This window comes from Anarhichas minor, unplaced genomic scaffold (assembly GCF_050575085.1).
Source record: "Anarhichas minor isolate MPS153535 unplaced genomic scaffold, ASM5057508v1 ptg000027l, whole genome shotgun sequence".
NCBI classification, from domain to species: Eukaryota; Metazoa; Chordata; class Actinopteri; order Perciformes; family Anarhichadidae; genus Anarhichas; species Anarhichas minor.
The window spans coordinates 22,084,369-22,105,000 of record NW_027466473.1 but is presented as its reverse complement, the minus strand read 5'-3'; the positions used below and the strand labels follow the sequence as shown (position 1 = coordinate 22,105,000).

The 20,632-nt window shown below is 43.1% G+C and overlaps 1 protein-coding gene across 2 annotated transcripts in view; it reads left to right on the top strand.

Annotated features, from left to right (window-relative positions):
* rapgef6 (Rap guanine nucleotide exchange factor (GEF) 6) overlaps window positions 1–20,632 on the top strand; it is a 120,116-nt gene that overhangs the window by 8,104 nt on the left and 91,380 nt on the right. For both annotated transcript variants that reach the window (XM_076101889.1, XM_076101890.1), the window contains exons 2-4: window positions 16,056–16,126; window positions 17,157–17,213; window positions 20,417–20,500. In XM_076101889.1, coding sequence (XP_075958004.1) covers window positions 16,056–16,126; window positions 17,157–17,213; window positions 20,417–20,500 — 212 coding nt within the window. The remainder of the gene's footprint in view (window positions 1–16,055; window positions 16,127–17,156; window positions 17,214–20,416; window positions 20,501–20,632) is intronic.

Sequence of the window (20,632 nt, the reverse complement as noted above, 5' to 3'; positions counted from 1 at the left end):
CATCAAAAAAACAGTTGAATTCGGGAATAAAGGTTCTCGGGCTGCGTGATGTCAGTATGAATTATCACATTCTCCTTGGGAAGATAAATTAAACTTCTTAATCACTTCTTTAACATCTTCTGCTCATCACATGCTCCATCCTCGTCTTTTCCTCTCAGTTATATTTATTTCAGATTTAGGGAAAAAGTAATAAACGCCTCCCCAGTTAAGGTTTTGAAGTGTGTTTTCAGTCCATGAAAGTTAAATGTAACATTTCGGTCTCTTTGCATTCGGTTGCACTAACTTCACCCTCTCGTGTCACACATGGCGACGGCTAAAAAAACCAAGATGGTGACGTCCAAACTGCCGAACACGACTTCGACTACAGAATCTGTAAATGTATTTCTTGAAGTGTCTGCTGCGTTGAAGCACTGAGCTCTTCTCTCCATGTTTCTCATCCCAGGTGACGCTTAAAGTCAGTTTCAGTCCGCCACCATTGAGGTCCAACAACCGCTTACAAAAGTACAAGGAAACATCTGAACGTGACACACACTCGGCTTCTTGTTCTCAATGGGTTTGTTGTGTTGATACCGTTGAAGCAGAGCGCACGGCGGTATGTATTATTCAGACATCCTGCCCTGTGAGCCCCTCAGAGACTCGGCCGTAGTCAGCAGCAGCAGCAGACACCAGGGAACACTACCTGGGAAACAAAGGACTGATGTGCTTTCTTTAGTTTGAACTCGTGATGTTGTTTTGCCCGTGAAGAGAGGAAGAAATGTGAGGAACGAGGGCAAGGTTACAGAGCCCAGATTGTCTCCAGAGGTCTGAGCTCTGGCTGTGATTTATTCAGTGTGTTGAGATGAGTCAGGACTTTGAAGACTAAAGATTGAAAGATGCTTCTGTGTGTGTGTCTGCGTGGCTATCTGTCTGTGAGATGTTTGATCTAATTTGCCGTCTGCATCTCACGCGTTTTTACAAGAATGAAGCCGGACTGGAAGTAAGAGATTCAACTCTCTTCCACCTCGTTGTTCTTCATTCCTGGTGCACTCATCTTCTGTTTCATTACCCTCCCGTAGTCCATTGCTTTCATTTTGATGAAGGCTAATTCTGTTGAATATTGCATCTCTTAAGGACTTTTTTTGGTGTTTTTTTGTGTGCAAATAAAGACATCAACCAATCACATTGCGTGAAACAGACATAATTAAAAGCGTCCAATAACACGGATTCTCGTACTTTTTTACTTCCTTCAACGTTGATGAAGGCGGTGCAGATACACTACTTCCATTCTTACCTTTCACAATAAAAGCCCTAGACATACGCGTGTATACACTACGTAACTGTTTACCAGAAGTAGATCCACTCAAACCTTTTAACGAATAAGTGTTGCAACTGTCGCTTATTCATCGCCACCGGTGTGTAAGGGCTGGAATTTAATGTTGTTGACAGGATCTGGTTCTTGCTAAAGATTTATTTTGAGCAAAACATTTTTATTGAGACATGTAGAATAAAGGGATTTTGATGAATTATCACAATTTCAAGCTTCAATTTGGCAGCTTTTACAGATGGAAGCGTTCGTCGCACATAATGTGTTCAAAGGACCTTGAAAATGTGACTGTAATGTCTGTTTTTACAGCTCCTGGTGATGGTATACGGTGTCATTTTGACAATTATTTAAAGAGTGGTTTTGGGTTCAGAGGGTGTGAGTGACCTCTGTATATACCTGCATATTACAGCAATATGAGCTCATATACGTATTTAATTACAGCATCTGCAAGTTTGTGCAGCAACGGATGCTCCACTAAAGGCACATGTGGCCTGCATGGAATCCAGAAGTGTGCACCTGGAGGCCAACAGTGTGATTCAGTGTGACTCACGAGTAGTGAGCGCTGGTGTGTTTCACTAAGACTCACGAGTAGTGAGCGTTGGTGTGGTTCACTAAAACTCACGAGTAGTGAGCGCTGGTGTGTTTCACTAAGACTCACGAGTAGTGAGCGTTGGTGTGGTTCACTAAGACTCACGAGTAGTGAGCGTTGGTGTGGTTCACTAAAACTCACGAGTAGTGAGCGCTGGTGTGTTTCACTAAGACTCACGAGTAGTGAGCGTTGGTGTGGTTCACTAAGACTCACGAGTAGTGAGCGTTGGTGTGGTTCACTAAGACTCACGAGTAGTGAGCGTTGGTGTGGTTCACTAAGACTCACGAGTAGTGAGCGTTGTACTAACTCCACCAGGTGACGAAGAAACACAAACAAACACAATGACGTGTGGTTTGTGCGAGTAGCAACAGTTCGATTGTTGGTCCATTGTTTTGACTCACAGGCTCTTAAAGTCCTCTCAGTCATCCTCTGAGTTCTCACTCCGTCACTCTGTGGATCACTTGTCGGCTCGTTGGGTCGACTCCTTCACTGACGAGTCTGAGAAGAATGCCGAGCGTTCACCTCTGGAATGCTGGAACGTGACAGCTGGATTCCTCTGAACCTCCCTCCTGCTGCGCCGACACCACCGTATGAAACAATAACCTGCGTGCTCACAACACATGAGCTCAGTACTGTCAATAGTACTCGTGTGGCTCTTTGTGTCTTTTTTAATGTGCTTCAGCGAAACTAGTGTGACTCACAGGAAACGCTTTTCCTGGAAGTTTCACTTTCGTTTATTTGGAGATTAGTGAGGTGTGTGGCAGTGGACGGTGAAAAGTGTGTGTGGGCCTTAATTTAACAGAGATTTAAAATAAATAAAGAGAGAGAGAGACTGGTAGAGGGAGAGGGGAATGGAGTCAGAAAGATTTGTGTTTAATGAGAAACCTTATTATCTTATTTTGCAGACACACACAAGTGGCCAATTTAAGTCGTGGGAATTTATTTTACTTTTCTTTTTTACACATATGGTTGGATTAGATGGCCTCGCCTTCATTATGTAAAGTTATTCCTCCCTTACTATGCATCAAGGTGAACACACTTCCAATAAAGGTTAAAGGCAGTGGTTTACCTTTTGAGTTTTTTACTGGAAGCAATTAAGAAACATTATTGGATAACACATTTAGTGATAACAGTGTTTAAACGAAAGGTAAGTACAATAACAAGAACATTGGATTCACAAAAGTCAGTTAGACTTCATTTGCAGTTATTTGATAACCGATTAAAAGCTTTGAATCCTTTTTGAATAAAAGAAAAGGAGCCCCGGTAGGTCACCCTGTGGAGCTCCACATGTACAAAGAGTCCTTCCCACAGTGGCCATGTTTGAATCACACAGCGGCCTTTGCTCGATATTTTTGGTGCTTTCTCAAAAATATTTACACAATGACATTTCTGATACATAATCATCAGTAACGTGGATATCATGACTAAGTGGGCAAAAGCAAATAATAATATTACATAACTTTTCTGTACTGCATCCTTTTAGACCAGGAAAAGATAACACTTAGCCACATTAAGATATCTGAAATCAACAGCTGTAATAAAAGAGTCCCTACGTATAATGTTCCAATAAGGACATTTGGGGAGTAGATCGAAGATGCCTGGTGGCAGAATAAACACATTTTCATCTGGTAATTCTAGATAAACTCTGATTCCTCCTTTAGTTTTATAGTGGTATACTTGGCTGAAGTTTGGTCCTTCATGTTAACTGTCTGCTCTTTGACATGGCCAGCGTTTATCTCACTTCTATCCGATCGAGCCGCTCCTCCATTCTTATCAGGCAGTCACTCAGTTTGAACCACAGCTGACACATTTATGGAAGACCAGTGAGTGCAGACCAGAGCATCTGCAGAGAGTTGTGCGCGCCAAAATAATCTACATTTAAATTCATGTTTTGCAGCCAAATTAGTTTGTTTACAAGATATTCAACCATTGTTTCTTGATAATGCATGAAATACTCGACTTGTGTCTTTACAGGACTTGTACAAAGACAATAAAGTAGTCTATGAATATGAGGATTGAGTTTACATATAATTACAGTCCCTCCTCAGCATTGTGGAGCTTTTTTATGGTGTTTTGCCGGTTACACTCGTTTTGTTTGTTCGTCCTCTGGGGTTTTGGAGAATAATGAAACAAACAATAAGCTCATTGAACATAAACGCCTCCGTTCATGCTCGGAGGTCGCGCGCCATCTGCGGAGGCTCAAGCTACGGCGCCGAGCATGTTACAAACAGAGCTTTACTGCAGCCTCTGCGGTCCGTTACACCACTCTGCAAAGGGTAAGCGGCAACAGGTTGCCTCTGAAAAGCGACCATTTTTAAGCACTTCAGTCACACGTATCCATGGAGGCCGAATGAAAAACCAATCCTAAATGTACTGGAGTACTGGAGTACTGGTGTTGATTCATTGGCAATAACAAAACCTGGCTGATTCTCAACCTCGTGCCGCAGTTTTTTAAACAATTGATTCCCCTTAAAGTGACCGTGTCCAACCCATTCAATGACGAGGGTCAGATCAGCCTCAGTGGCCCGAGTGACGGTGGAAGTAGGCTTGACTGAGGAGCAGATGGAGTCAGATTGATCGCTCCATATGGAAACAACACACACACACACACACACACATACACACACATATCCTGACAGTCAGGCTTTAGTGATGTCACTGATCTTTTACTGTATCTGCCATCAACAAAAGGAATATGATGACTCTGCAGGGCGGCGTCTGGTACATGCTGTTATGTCATGTTCAGGCATTCTCATAATGTGCGATAGAAAACACATCATGCATCACATGACCAAAGATAAAACGTTTGATGAACAGGTTTTAGTAACCCACAAAGAGGGCAGACAGACAACCAAACAATGACGTCGAGGTAAATAGGTCCTCCCCTATCGCTTTCATGGTGCCCAACGCAAAATCGATGCGTGAAACATGCGGCTAATGGCAGGCTAATACCCACAGTCTACAACTGATCCGCTCATTTTGTCATGTAGTATAATTAGAGCAATTTTCCTGTCATTGTAAGAGTGATTGATGTGAAGCTGTCCGAGAAACACTGCGTGTTTAAACTAATCTGTAGTGCTCTTAAAGGGACAGTTCACCCATAAATCAAAAATACGTATTTTCCTCTTACCTGTGGTATTCATCAATCTAGTTTGTATTGGTGTGAGTTGCCTAGTTTGGGAGATATCGGCCGAAAATATATCTGCCTTCTCTGTAATATCTTGGAACTTTATGGCGTGTCGGTGGAGCAGATGGTGCTCAAAGCGCTAAAAAAATACATTTAAAAAACTCACAGCAATGTCTCTTCATAGTTGTAGTATATTCAAGAAAAGTCAGGCATCTTTAAGGCTGATATCTCCAAAACTAGGCAACTCACACCAAAACATAATTAAATAGCACTACAGGTAAAAGCAAAAATATGAATTTTAGATTTTGGGGTGAACTGTCTCTTTAAGAATGAACCGTCAGTCCTCTGGTTGGTCTTCCCAGTGGCCAAAAGCTGAATCCTGGTGTGTTGACATGTGTAAACTGTTAGTGTGTGTTTAATATACAGTCTTCAGATTTGCTTTAAGTGCTTCTGGACTCCATCTTTTTCTTGTCTTGACTCTGGTTGCACCAAAGCCAGATGCACCATGGTTGGATTCACCGGGGTGGTCTGGACTGCATCAGCCTTTTCTTCTCTTTTTCAGTCGCCTGGTTTTCAAGGAGGAAACTATATTAGTCCAAGAGGCTGAGAAAGTTTCAAGTCCCGACAGTTGAGTACGTGAGAGAGAGGTTTTATTCGCCAGCCTCTGTGGCCTAATCTGTAGTCGGTGAGCTCAGTCAAATGGTCTTCAGTCCACTGTTAACTGGAAGTTACATTACGTCTACGCAGATAAGAAGCCGTTCAGTGTGTGTGTGTGTGTGTGTGTGTGTGTGTGTAAGTGTGTAAGCTCGCTGGAGGTTTGGAAGTGTAACATGATGGCGGCTTCCGTTGTTGTGATTCAATGCGACACACCACAAAATTTTCCATGCAAATGCATTCAAACGATATATGAACGTTGGCACGTGTTTATGCACGGAGTTATTTTAGTGTTCGGGGGAAACAACCAGAACAACTGGATTTATGTTAGAGTTATCTAAATGACTTTCTTTTAATCGTGTCGTTTTAGCTTTTATATCTGTTTTTTATAAAGAAATATTGCAGATATTGCTGCATCTATGGAAATTATACATTTTAGATTAATATCTGTACTGAGTAAACAGCTTCTGGCTTAACTGCTTACAATCGGCACTAAATCCCTCATCAGCCCCCCCCCCCCCCCCCCCCAACATAAATGATGGCCTTCAGGCCGAACCCTCCGTTTATATGAAAACTTTTAAAGGATGATGGCTGTTTTTATATCTGACACATGAGTCCTGTTTCTTTAGTGTAAGGTTACATCTACACTGCTACGTTTTTGTTATGAAACGGCATTTTAAAACAAAAAAAATCTCCCTCAAAACGAGTGCCGTTTCAGCGATAATCTCCGTCCATACTACATTAACGCCTGATAACAGGCAGCAATCTCTGGTTCTGAGAAGTGATGCCAATGAGGAAGTGCTTTAAAGCTGCATTCTCTCTAGTGTCCACCAGGGGGCGACTCCTCTGGTTGTATAGAAGTCTATGAGAAAATGACTCTACTTCTCTCTTGATTTATTACCTCAGTAAACATTGTAAACATGAGTTTATGGTCTCAATCTCTAGTTTCAAGTCTTCTTCAATACAGCATGATGTTCATTTAGTACATTATGGTCCATTTAGAGTCAAACAGACCATAAAGGGCGGGGCTACACGGTGATTGACAGGTCTCTACCAGAGACGTATACGGCGTCACTACGTCACTCCTCCGGGATCCAAATATGGTCACTTCCGCTCACTGGTTGCAAAAATCCAAGATGGCGACGGCCAAAATGCCAAACTCAAAGACTTCAAAACCGCAGTCCACCAACCATTAAGTGACATGACAACGATTATGTCCACTTCTTATATACAGTCTGAGGGGGGAGGAATTAGGGAAGGACATGTCATGACACGATGAGAACTAATCAAGCAGTGTCTTCGTTTCTGGCCGTCTGGACTAAAACACCACCAACGCATCTAAAGTTCTTTGTGGATGTAGCCTCAGTAGTGGTTTCATTTAGCTGATGTCTGTACTGATCTCACCAGAGAAACCACCCATTTCCAGGTTCACCTGGTTCCTACAGAAAACATCTGAGGCTCGCATGAAACCCAACCAAACCAGAACCAGAATGAATCCCTCGGGTCCCACAGGCTGGCTGAAGCTAGCGAGCCCAGCTGTGAGGCACTTTTCAGTCCCACGCAAACACCAAAAACAGTTTGAACGCCACGCTGCTCGGCTCTGTTTTTTGATTTTCTACAGTGAGAGTGAGCTGTGGAGCGGAGCTGCCTGTCTGAACAGATTGGTGAAAGAGATCCGCTATCTGTTTCCACATCTTGGCTCCGTGACAGCCCGCCTGTGGCTATAAGAGCCGTGTAGACGACAGCTATTTGCATCAGCTACTTAAACTCCCGTTAGAGAACCAGAGCTGCAGCTTTCTTTCGCATGCTTCTTCACGTTTGTGGCTGCACATTTTCTGTTTGTGTGGCGGCCCTAAACTTAGCAGCCCACCCTCAAACTTCACAGGACGGAGTGAGCGCCGTCTCTTTAACATCTGCTGCTTTGAGCAGACGTAAACCTCTCTGGCCAGCAGAGATGGTGAGGGATGACGGGGGGGGAAAAAAGCATGAAAGACAAATGAGTTTTAAAACCGCGTGCGATGAAAAGCTGAGTCGATTTAGTGTCAAACTCTCAAAACGTACGGCTTAAATAATTGAGATTAACTATGAAGTAATGCTAAAAGCAGAGCAAATGAGATCCTGTAACAAAGGGGCAGACTGTGCTCTTGTCAGGAAAAGGAAATGATAGACGAGCTCAAACTGAGTTGGTAATGAGAGGGAGTGTAAAACACTTTAAGGGTGTTTAAGATGCCTTTGAAATTTGTGAAACCCAACAGCTAATTTGGGCAAGAGGTATAGAGTGTAATTAGTACAGATGAAACATTCAAATGTTCACAACCTCGAAGCATGAGTGGCGTCATTTTTGTGTTGAACATAGTCATAAAACATTAACGCCTGTAGCCATAAAAAACAAAATCACTGTAGCATGAATTGAGAAGATCACATGATCCCACTCAGGCTGGTCTCATCCAGCGTTCGTAGCTATACTTAGGAAAAAGTAATGCGTCGTAATTTGTAGATATCCAACGAAATTATTTCGTATACTTTCCACATAATCATGAACGAGAAAGTATAAAGAACGCTGAAGCAGGTCCTTAAACCTAACTAAGTATTTCACGAACAACAACGGCGACAATGACTGTGGCTAAGTGGAGAGCAGGGCCGTCCTTCAATCAGAGGATCGGTGGTTCGATCCCCGGTTCCGGCTCCGCTAGTCGCATGTCGATGTGTCCTTTAGCAAGACACTTAACCCCAAAATTGCTCCCGTAGCTGTGCCTACGGTGTATATAGATATCTATAGGATATAATCTGACTTGTAAAGCGCTTTGGATAAAAGCGTCTGCTAAATGACTGTAATATAAACCTAAGTTTTTCACGATCTTTTCCTAAACATAACTACTTTTTCACGATCTTTTCCTAAACATAACTACGTTTTTCACGATCTTTTCCTAAACATAACTACGTTTTTCACGATCTTTTCCTAAACATAACTACGTTTTTCACGATCTTTTCCTAAACCTAACTAAGTATTGAACAATATTTTTCCAAACTTAAGTAGCTTTGTTGCTTAAACCTAACTAAGTTGTTTCCTGTGAAGAAGGAACTTTATTTTGAAAAGCGTAAATTGACACCCGTTGCTGTACTTTTGTAGGAAAACGCACAAAAAAATAAGGAGTAACTTTGCCTAATATTACTATATCATAAGAACCGCTGTACTAGGATACGTTCACCCACTCGATGTCTCTATCCAGTGATGTTAGAAACAACCTAACCTCCTGTGAAATATCATACTCAAAACAAAAAGCCTAAAAAGTGAATGTACACTTTTCCACACGGCCACAGAAAGTTCATTGCAGGCAGACGAAAAAAAAAAAGAAAATGTCCGATGCCAACTTCATTCATTCTGCAGCTAAGATTACATAAAGGGTCATATTTTCCATTTGTGTGTGGCAGTGTTTCTGCGCCTGTGTGGCTGCTTGGTTTGGCTGCTGGAGGGAAGGCAGCTGGTGTGGTGCATTCTGGGACTCGCTCTTACTCTAGCTGGAGTAAAGGAGGAGCTTAATGCAAAGTCAGATTATAGTACAGAGCCGGCAAAGTGACACAGTGTGTAAAATAAAGTGGTGTATCGGTTCATCCTTCTCGAGGGAGGTAGTGATCATCTGAAAGACTTGTCTCTACTTGCATCAAAGTTACCATCTTCTACAGAGGAAGTGTTCTCGTCTATTTTGGGATGTTCGTCGTCTGTTTATCTGTTTTTAGGGCTGTTATTTTCTGCCAACGCCACATGTTTTGACAGGCGTTCAAGTCTGAGTCAAGTAAAAGTCCTCCCCTCTGTTTCCATAACCGGCTCCACCGCCGGCACCACCACTGTCGTCACTGGGCTTTTTATTATTTTCTATTTTCTTCTTATGAACCCATCCTCCTCAGCTTTCAGCACGGAAACTCACACTGCATTTGTGTTCTTTCTGCGTTTTCCGCTCCGCAGACGTTGGCTAGCGTCGCACTAAGCTCTTTAAAAGGATTTCTTTCAAATTATCAGAATCGTGTGTTTGATTCTGCTGGATCATTTAAAAAAGGTCTTTCTGCGAGCAGTTTCTAGCCCCTCTTTTCTAAAATAATGCCTTTGTTGAGTGTGAGAGGCTGAGCTTGTGAGCCAGAAGAGGGGATTTAAGATTTAAGTGCTGCAAAGTGTGCTTGAAACCTCACACTGATGCTGACTGATCAGTCCGCACTGCTCCGGTGGAGCCGGGACACCGTGGGATCACAGTTGACCTTGTAGCTTTAAAACCATCGAGGCTTTGGGGATAAGTGTCATATAAGCGCCATAAAACATCACCAGTCAACTCAATAATGACATGCATCGCAATATAGCATGTTTCCTGTTAATTCAATAAACAGTCCGTGAAATAACCACATGGTTTTGTTTACTTGACAAATGAAAAGTACTGAATATTTTCTAATTTAATTCAGAACTTTAGTGCAAAATAATCCGATTTTGCTGAGAAATGTGAGTCAGTGTGTGCTTGTTGTTGTTACTGAATCCCTGACAAGCCGACATTTCCTTCGTTCTGTGCAGATGTGTGTGTGGGCGTGGCCTACAGTGCCACGGCGTTGTATCGTAGACCAGAGCTGACCTGTTTCTACGGTACACAGGCCGAGGACTGGAGCGGTTTGTGGGACGCTGTAACCCACAGAGACACTCGCTGTCACAGTTTCTGTTTCTAGTGTGCAGGGCTGAGTGTTTTTTGTATGCAGACCATGTCAAAATATTTAAACACGAGCAAGATAAATTACTGTTTTACACGACTTTTAAAGCTCAAATATTTATCCCCTTTGATCCATTTTTACATTCCACTTAACAATAATTATTTTCTGTGATTCACTGTACCTCCAGTCATGCATGTATGTGCAATATATAGAGAGCCCAAGTCCCTCACATGGGTCCTTTCATTTTGAATAAATCTGTATTTTATCTCGTTTTGCACGTCGAGTAAGTTGCAAGCTAAGCTAACGGCCATGTTGTTGCTGGTGACGTACATCGTGCGTCTGTTATGACAACCTGAGACAGTTTATCTTGTGAAATAGACAAACATCGTACGTTTAGTTCATGGCACAATTCTAACAGGATCAAAACAATATTCATCATAATAGTTAATAATGTAATGACCTGCGTGTGATTTCTCTTAGCAGCTTTAAATCCATGTTTTTATCATGTGCGTCTTCTACGAACACTCCTCAGGATTAAACATGTCCGCTCTACGAAAGCCTTGTGCTCCCTGTTATAAGCAGCTCATTGTTGACTGTGGGAGTGAGCGCTCTATGTAATGTAAACGTGAACATGCTGGCAGGACGTTAGCCAAGCTGTTTGTTCTGCTGCCTTTGAATGGACGCGTTTGTATCGTCCGTCTACACTGTCCTCTCTGTGTCCCGACCGGCCTGCTGTACATTCTGGTGGAGGCGTGAGTGGGCCGGGGGGGGGGGGGGTGAACTCTCCACAAAGACGGACCTGGTTCCTCCTGAGAAGTCAAATTCTCTCAAAGATTGAGAGGGAGGTTTTGAAGGCCTGTTCTTGGCACCGTAGGGTCGTGACCCCGCTATACATGGCGTGTAATTTAAACCAGCAAATGAAAGTCTGAATGAAATATAAGACGGGATTTTCTCACGGTGCTCAAAGGGTTTGAAAGAGTTTCACTGGCCGCAGGAACGCTCAGATTATGGAGCGGTTTCGTCTGTTGGGACAGTGTGTTTTATTAAATCATAATAAAACACACCACTTCACTTTAAGTGCATATGTTTGGCTCTGTTGTCATTCTTTATTTTACAATACTGTTTTTAGTTTTGCAGAGTACAAAATAACGAACAGTTGGAACTCTTATTCTCTGGCCCGTCAGCTGATGACCGTGTAGCTGAACGTCTGTTGGTAGCTGTTACACGAGTCGATGGATACAGGAGCTCAGGGCCCGATCGGGATAAAAAACACAATAAGTTCATCGTGGTGAATTTAGATTATTGGGATAATCATGAATATGATCAAGAGTGACTTTAATGTAAGAAAGAACTGACTCACACAATGTTTTGTCGTGGGACCTTATGATTTATAATTACCTTTTATTTAAGATTTCTTTGATTGTTCTTTTCCACTCAAAGAAGATGTGTGTCCGATCTGTTACACAACACAAATATTTGTTTCTTAACTAAATTTAAGGAGAAATGATTGCAGTATCATTCTAATGTTTATTGTTCCTACTTTCATACAAAGCAACAAGAAGCAGACAAAAACAACACAAAGGTTTTTCTTCATTAGCAAGAGACCCAGTGGCAGATCAAGACTCAGAAGACAGACTAATTCTATATCTCAGTGATTTACGGAAATATAATAATTTTACAAATATTTATTTTTGTCAAAAAAGAGATTTTTTTATTTGAATTATGTTTTTTTTAACCCAGGAGACGTTGTCCCAGCCGACCCAGGAAGGCAGAGTTTAGGGAGAATCCACTCCTCGTACATTTAAGATAAAATAAGTAAAGTTTATCATTTACTAGTTTCACAACTTTACAGTATTACAGCAGCTAAGAGGAAACAACAACAAGAAAACAAAACCACTAAAACATATCGGTAAAGATATCATAAATAACTAGGCTGTAAAACTAACAGAAACTAAAGTAAGATGATGGGTCTGAATGGCTGAGTTCACATTGTTGCACATTTGAAATAGGAAATAATAATAAAAGTTATTAAATGATGCTGCACACTGGTGTACATTGATATGGATTCTGTCTTTTCATCTCTGTTCCAGTAGTTTTTGAGTAGTTGAAGGTTGTTTTGTGTCCGCTCTCCCCTCCAACCATCTCAAGTTGAAATACGTTGTTAACCTTCTTCAGTGCGGTGTGTTGGTTCCTCATGTGGGAGTGCCTCAGCGTGTCTCACATTCTGCTGATGGGTGGGTGGGACACCAAACCTCTGCACTGCAACAACTTGCTTCTGTACTCGTCGGGAGCTGCAGCAGCTTGTTCATGAGTGAGTAACAGGAATACCTCAGCAGGCCACATGTCACAATGCCTGCTGTCTTTTCTACTGCACTGATGTGCTGTAAGTGACATTTCAATGTGTTCTTACAGTCTGCCCTGTTCCCAGATCAGTTACACGTGTCAGTAGGTAGATAAACAGTCTCTGCTCCACTAAATCTTATTCACTGAGGGACGTTTCTGCCAGCAGGTGGCAGCAGCACTGCAGGTACACAAGTCACACACATGGTGCCCGTCAGCACACACACACACACACACACACCACTGATCAGCTCCGTTTGTCTTGTTATTTGGTTTGACAGCCACACTTGTGATTCTCCATCTTTAGATATTTCTGCAGTTGCATCTTCAGAGAGTCTCTGGAGAAACGGCCTTAATCTCTTGATTGACAGCTGAGCAGCTGTAAAACGTTTTGATTCTGCTCGTGTGCTGTGAAGCCGTGTGCAACTTCAAGTGATACTCACACTTGTAAGTGATATCAAAAAATGTATAGTAATTTGATTATTTCAGAGAGAGAGAGAGAGAGAGAGAGAGAGAGAGAGAGAGAGAGAGAGAGAGCTGCTCCACACTAATCAATATGTTAAATGGGGACAGCTGGCTTCATGGCCGTGTGTAGAATTATTATTATTATTAGTAGTAGCCAATACATATATATATTAATACGTGTCTCTCTTTTAGGTTCCCATAAACCACGCGTGTGACATTTATCATCAGGGATCTGTTCTCCTCCAACATGGAGAGACTTTCCTGAATTCAGAATAAATGTGTTTTTGAATCAGGCCGAATATTAAATGCAACCCAGGAACACCCCCCATGCTATAGTCGCCTCAGGCCTGTGTGTCCTACACACACTTACTGTACATGCACACACACACACATGCGCGCTCAGCACCATGACAGGAGTGCTTACTGCAGCACTTTGTTGTGCTCACTAACCCAGTTAGCTGTGAGTTGAAGTCGATAGCAGGCTTTACTCGTGTGTGTGTGTGCTCACTGCCTCAGGATCAGTGAACGGAGGTCACTACTCTGTGTCCAGAGCTCCTAACTCTCATCTGAAGGGTTTAGACAGAGCGTCCAGTCTCCAGCGTCCTCAAGAGATCGCTGCGCTTCCCACTCAGAGGGAACTGAATCAGTTCATTTTGATGAAAGGTATCAGATATACAGACTCAAAGCTGCAAAACGCATGGAAAGAATTAACCACCAGTGTGTTGTAATCATACTGAAACCATGGTGAACAGAACAGAATCTGTTTCTTAATTCATCACTTTATTACACGTCCAATAAAGCGTTTCCTTCTAAACAACTGAGACACTAAACCTGTGTTTAGACCAGAGAGTCGGAGGCTAAACGCAGCTCCAGGTCGCCATCACCGCTTCATAAGCGTTCAAATTGAAGAAGCTACGATATCTCTGGCGTCGTGATATCTGCGTTGTTGGCTTGTGAAAAATAACCAACATTCCAGCTTTATATCCGCCGAAAAAGAACCTTAAATTGGCAGTGAGGAGCTTTTTGGATGTAGAAAATGATCAGGGGGTTGTTGAACAGGATGTGGGGCTGTGTTTGACCAAAGAAGTTCTTCGTTGACTGACACTAACGAGATTTTGACGTCTAATCGATTAGTTGATTTAATCGACAGATCTTTAAAACGGAGTTTCTCCTCAAAAGCACCGCTTTAAATCTCGTGTTCGTCAGAGAACGTTCTTGGACATAAAATCATTCGGCACAGAAAAAAAGACGTTCCCTCTGACGATGTTTGGGATACTTTCTGAAAGGTTAGGTGCCGGCTTCATTCATGAAACGAGGAAGAACTCTGTATCGACACTGAGACCAGGGCTGGACATTTCCTCTTTGGATCAAAATCAAATCATGAATGAAACAAAGCAGCCGGGGATCTTTTCTAAAAGTGTGCACAACAAACGTGAACTTTTCAAGCCGTCACGTTCACCCAGAAAGCAGAAGGAGAAGCCAGCTCTGTGACTAAACACTAGATATCCGTCTACCTCGTCTACCTCTCTCGTTCCTCTCTTGGTTCTCCTGCTCGTCTCTCTTCACTCGTTCCTCTCTTGGTTCTCCTGCTCGTCTCTCTTCACTCGTTCCTCTCTTGGTTCTCCTGCTCGTCTCTCTTCTCTCGTTCCTCTCTTGGTTCTCCTGCTCGTCTCTCTTCTCTCGTTCCTCTCTTGGTTCTCCTGCTCGTCTCTCTTCTCTCGTTCCTCTCTTGGTTCTCCTGCTCGTCTCTCTTCTCTCGTTCCTCTCTTGGTTCTCCTGCTCGTCTCTCTTCTCTCGTTCCTCTCTTGGTTCTCCTGCTCATCTCTCTTCACTCGTTCCTCTCTTCCTTCCTGTGTGAGACAGAGCCATCAACACATCGGAGGTGTTCTCTCTGCTTTATTGATTAGGATGTCTTGCTGTCATACAGCTGTAACAACTTGCTTCCTATATGTTTTATTCTATGTATATTTGTTCATCTTTCACCAACCTGCAACCGTTACAATATCTCTCCAGTGTTTATGACAACCTGATCAAAGTTGCATGAAAATGAGTTCAGGGGTTTGTATCACATATAACAGGAAACATGTCTGCTGTTATCTGTTTAAACATCTATTCATACTTCATAAGATGTATGTGTGTATATCCTGAAGAGAGATGGTTGTTCTGTTTCTTTCTTCATCCGTCAGAAGAAATTGTTTAAATGTGCTCATTTGTCTCAACTGCTTCCTTTTAGCAGACAATATCAACCATAAGTAGAGGGAAGTATGAGGCCGGACCTCCTCTTAGGGTCGGGAGGGATGGAGACTCGGTCATCATTTGGGTTCAAACTTAAAGCAGATGGGCTGTGATTTAAAGGACACGTTTGACATTTTGGGAACTAGACTTAGTCGGTTTCGTGAAGAGCGTTGAATGAGAAGATTGATACCACTCTCATGTCGGTACGCCAAGTCTGCTAGCTTAGCTTAGCATAAAGAAAACAGTGTGTACATAACTAGTCACACACAACACCTAAAGCCCTGTGGCCTCAGTAGCTGCTCTGATTGTTTGATCCTACTGATGCTTACATGAAGCCTACACACACACACACACTCTTAATGTTGTGACAGCTGGCCCTGATAGGGTACTATTTAAAGTCCGTGGGTGGATGTATCTGTGCCTGTCTCACTGCTGTGGTGTGCGTTGTATAAGTCTGGTTTGAGGTGTCGGTTTGATGGGCAGCGTGTGGACCGGTCCAAGTGGCTTCTGTCAGAGAGACGTGATTTACGCGCTGCCCAGACATTCCACGCACTCTAATCAATGAGCCAATCTTATAAAAGCTTCCACGCTTTTTAAACACGCTCAGCAACAAATGTGTGTTTAAATATATGTTTGTTTTGTTTCTGTCTCTGCAGGACCTGCACACCATCTACTGCCACCTGTACCACATGGACGTCCTGTCTCACCTCAGGGAACACCAGCTCAGGTGAGTCTTTCAAACTCTTTTTACACTTTTGATTTCCCGCTATCGGATGGTTTGTCAACCACAGGATCGGCTCACCGACGTGAATGTAGATTATTAGTCTTCAGGCCTGCTTCTGCTTGCATTGTTACACGCGGCACACCTTACGCAAGCAGGTTTAAGTGCTTAGAATTCCTCTTTGTCCCAGGTCGGTTTCCCTCCCCCGGCCTTTATCATTCAGAGGACTCTCAGGTACCTTTTAGACATTCGCTCGTTCATACCGAGCGTGTTTGCGATGTCCTGGAATGTTTTCTGTGTTGGTTTGGTTCAGTTGAGCCATGTGAACAGGAGTGTTCACGTTAGAATGCGGGTCTAACAAATGATGGTGTTAGATTATTTCATGAGGCCTCATAACAAGATATTTAACTTTTAACTGTCTCAGTTTAATACTAATGCCTCTATATGACCGACATATATTGGCTTTTCTTGATAGTAATTCTTAATGTTATCGGTGCCACCGGGTCAGATTCTGTGCATCAGATGAAATCATGCAGATTCACCAGAAACTCCTCCAGCTCAGACTCCAGCAGAGGTCTTAAAACCTGCATTCTCTCTAATGTCCACCAGGGGGCGACTCCTCTGGTTGTATAGAAGTCTATGAGAAAATGACTCTACTTCTCTCTTGATTTATTACCTCAGTAAACATTGTAAACATGAGTTTATGGTCTCAATCTCTAGTTTCAAGTCTTCTTCAATACAGCATGATGTTCATTTGGTAGATTATGGTCCATTTAGAGTCACATAGACCATGTGACTTGTGTTTACAAACCCTGGTTCTCCCGTAATTGTGTTCAGTCGACCAAAGAGGCAGCAAAATTGTGCTAGTTACGGACATGAACGGAGCAGCGGGTCACTTTAACCCTCTGGGCTGACGGACAGTAATGATGGGGTCCAAAGCGGGGGAGCTTGGTGCCTTTCTGTGTGCGGATGGATTTGTGACGTTGGAGCTGTAGAGAAGCGTATCAGTGAACCTCTTTGTCTCTTTCTGTCTCAGGTCGATGTGCACCTCGGCCAGGTATGAGCGACATGAGGCCAACCACATCCTGTTCTAGTAAGTACTCGCTATCACGCGGAGCAGGAAGTGCTCTCGCTCTCTCTTTATTTATTCAACTCATCTGCTGAGGAGAGCTCGCTCTGTTCAAAGAGCAGTTTTTTGTGTATTTTTAATTGTTTCACAATCAAAGTAACACTCAGAGAAGAACAACAGCGTGTCAGTGTTTGTCCACTGAGCAGCTGCACTAGAGCAAATGATGCCTTTGCTCAGGGGCACATCAGCACAGTTGACTTACAATAACTGCATTCAAACTCTCTGGGAGCAAGATTTACCTCATTAAAAATAGCCTTTTTCACATTATAGTTCTGTTCTTCAGTCTTATACGTCCTCTCTTCAGTCTGACATCTTTTTGAAACGGTCTTAAACTCTTTGTTATTTCAACAAATCCTTTTGAAAACACCAAAAACAACACTGGCTCTTATGTCTGACCAGGCCCATTCATTACTACTCAAGAGCTAATATCTGTGCCCGTGTTTATGCTAATGACTAACAGAGTGGATCATTGATGTGCTTTAAAAGAGATATCAGGTCCTTCTTTTATCAGGAAGGATTAATAATTGGTTTTGGTATGTTAATGAGATTTGTTTGTAATAAGAAAAATACAGAATATAACTAGATTTACCCTTTTAAAAAATGGAATGAATTCAGCTTTTGTTTGTTAAACCAGGTGACGTCTACTTTGCGTTTTTTACACGTACGCTTCTAAACATTAGGATCTCGCAGAAAGAGAAAATATGACTGAAAAAGTGGATTGAAGCTGCTGAATCATCCACAATGTGCTGCTTCTTGAATAAACTTTAAAACTGCCCAGTAAGACCTCAAGCTCTCTGCTGGAGGTGTTTCAAAAACAACAACATCCAGACTCAAGACGCCGTCGTCCGGATGAGAACATTGATCTGTTGATCCGGAGGTAATGTCTGTCAGGCTGTGTGAATAAATGGATACTGAGATGGATGAAAAGAAGTCAGGAAGAGACGAACGAGATGAGGAGGGAGGAAGAGATGAACGAGAGTAGACGAGATGAGGAGGGAGGAAGAGATGAACGAGAGTAGACGAGATGAGGAGGGAGGAAGAGATGAACGAGAGTAGAGGAGATGAGGAGGGAGGAAGAGATGAACGAGAGTAGACGAGATGAGGAGGGAGGAAGAGATGAACGAGAGTAGAGGAGATGAGGAGGGAGGAAGAGATGAACGAGAGTAGACGAGATGAGGAGGGAGGAAGAGATGAACGAGAGTAGAGGAGATGAGGAGGGAGGAAGAGATGAACGAGAGTAGACGAGATGAGGAGGGAGGAAGAGATGAACGAGAGTAGACGAGATGAGGAGGGAGGAAGAGATGAACGAGAGTAGAGGAGATGAGGAGGGAGGAAGAGATGAACGAGAGTAGACGAGATGAGGAGGGAGGAAGAGATGAACGAGAGTAGACGAGATGAGGAGGGAGGAAGAGATGAACGAGAGTAGACGAGATGAGGAGGGAGGAAGAGATGAACGAGAGTAGACGAGATGAGGAGGGAGGAAGAGATGAACGAGAGTAGACGAGATGAGGAGGGAGGAAGAGATGAACGAGAGTAGACGAGATGAGGGAGGAAGTGGTTGCAAGGGAGACGTGTAAGGAGGATTAAAAGAGGAGGAGGAGAGGAAACAAGAGGTGAATATGCTGAAGAGAGAGCGAGAGAGGGGGAGGAAAAGAAAAGCAAAGTTTGGAGAGGGATGAGAGACGAGGAAAGGAAGCGAGGGGAGATGGACGGAGACAGATGGGAGGACGAGGGAGAGGCTGCACATGCTCTTGATGTATTATAAAGCTCACTGGAGTCATGTGAGACGCTCGATGGTTTAATTTAAAATCAAATAAACACATTCACACAGAAAATCTTCTTCTCCGACACACACTCACTCACACACACACACACACACACACACACACACACACTATGCAAAGCAATGCACACAATCACTGTCTAACCGCTGCCGGCTTATCAACGATGAATTGGTCCGTCGTTTTGTGGTTAATGGATAACCTTTGAACGTGAAACAGGCTGTCAGGAGGTCCTGTGAGTGACAGGACTCTGTCAGTGCTACAGTGGTTGTTCCAGTCCTTCTTAGCCTGACTGCAGACCTTAAATGGATTCTCTCCACCTGGCAGGGATGGCACATATTCTATTATATCGCGGCTCTATAGTGCTTGGCGTGCTGTAGATTGCATTTGTGCTAATGCAAAATGCAACGCTTGGGATTCAAAGCTCGGATGTGCACTTTATGTTTTCTTTACACGACTCGTGCATTTTTCAAAGCCTTGGAGGAGATGACACCGAAGAATCGTGGCTGTTCTTTCTGCTTCAGTCATACATGTATGGAAGTTTTAAAGTTACCGTGAGGAACTTCTAACTGGTCTGAAAACAGTCTCAATGTAATATTGATGAGTCTATCAGACCTCCATCAGTAAAGAGACCATCAGAGAGAAGATGGTCTGTTTCTATAGAGTTATTCTTAAAGCTCGTCATCAGAGCCACCGGGTCTGATTCTGGTGAACTCGGATGAACTCATGCAGGTTCACCAGAAACTCATCCAGCTCAGACTCCAGCGAGGTCCACTGTAGACAGACCCAGATCCTCCAGCGGAGACCGGTCCACTGTAGACAGACCCAGATCCTCCAGCGGAGACCGGTCCACCGTGGACAGACCCAGATCCTCCAGGGAGTCTGGTGCTCAGAAACACTACTACTTTAGTCCACAGGGACCGCCAGAATCAACACAAAATGAAAGTTCCTCGTAGTCAATTTTACTTCAGGAAACCTTGAATCTGATTGAAGACACATTCGATTTTTATCCTTTGAAATATTTTGTTCGTCACAATTTTGCTGCCAAAAATATGCAAAATGACAGATTTACACTAAAGACGCTTACCTGGCATTTATTAAAGTAAAATCCACTTGCTGATAGAAAATTAAACTGCATCTTAAAGAGTCACGTTACTCTAAGAAACCGTGGAGTTAAATACAACAAATAAACCAAGAAGCACAGATGCTAGGGAGGTAAAAAACACAAAACGTCCCCCTTAATACACACAAGTTGACTAATTCTCAGTCCTGGTGTGTAACAAAAGAACAAACGCGTGAATATCTAAAGTTCACGCCGTCTGCTCTCCAACACGTGAGACTGTGAGCGGCTGTTTCTGACCAGAATGTTCTTTCTCTTCATTCCAGCCCCGACAGCATCGCGACCTCCTGGTACATCCTGCTCTCTGGATCCGTCTTCGTCAAGGAGCACATGTACCTGGCCAGGTGCTGGTATGTAACAACCACACACACACACACACACACACACACACACACACACACACACACACACACACAGATAACGAGAGAGTGAGACAATCAAAGGAGGTGGGATTTGTCTGACATTGCACATGAAGCCACTCT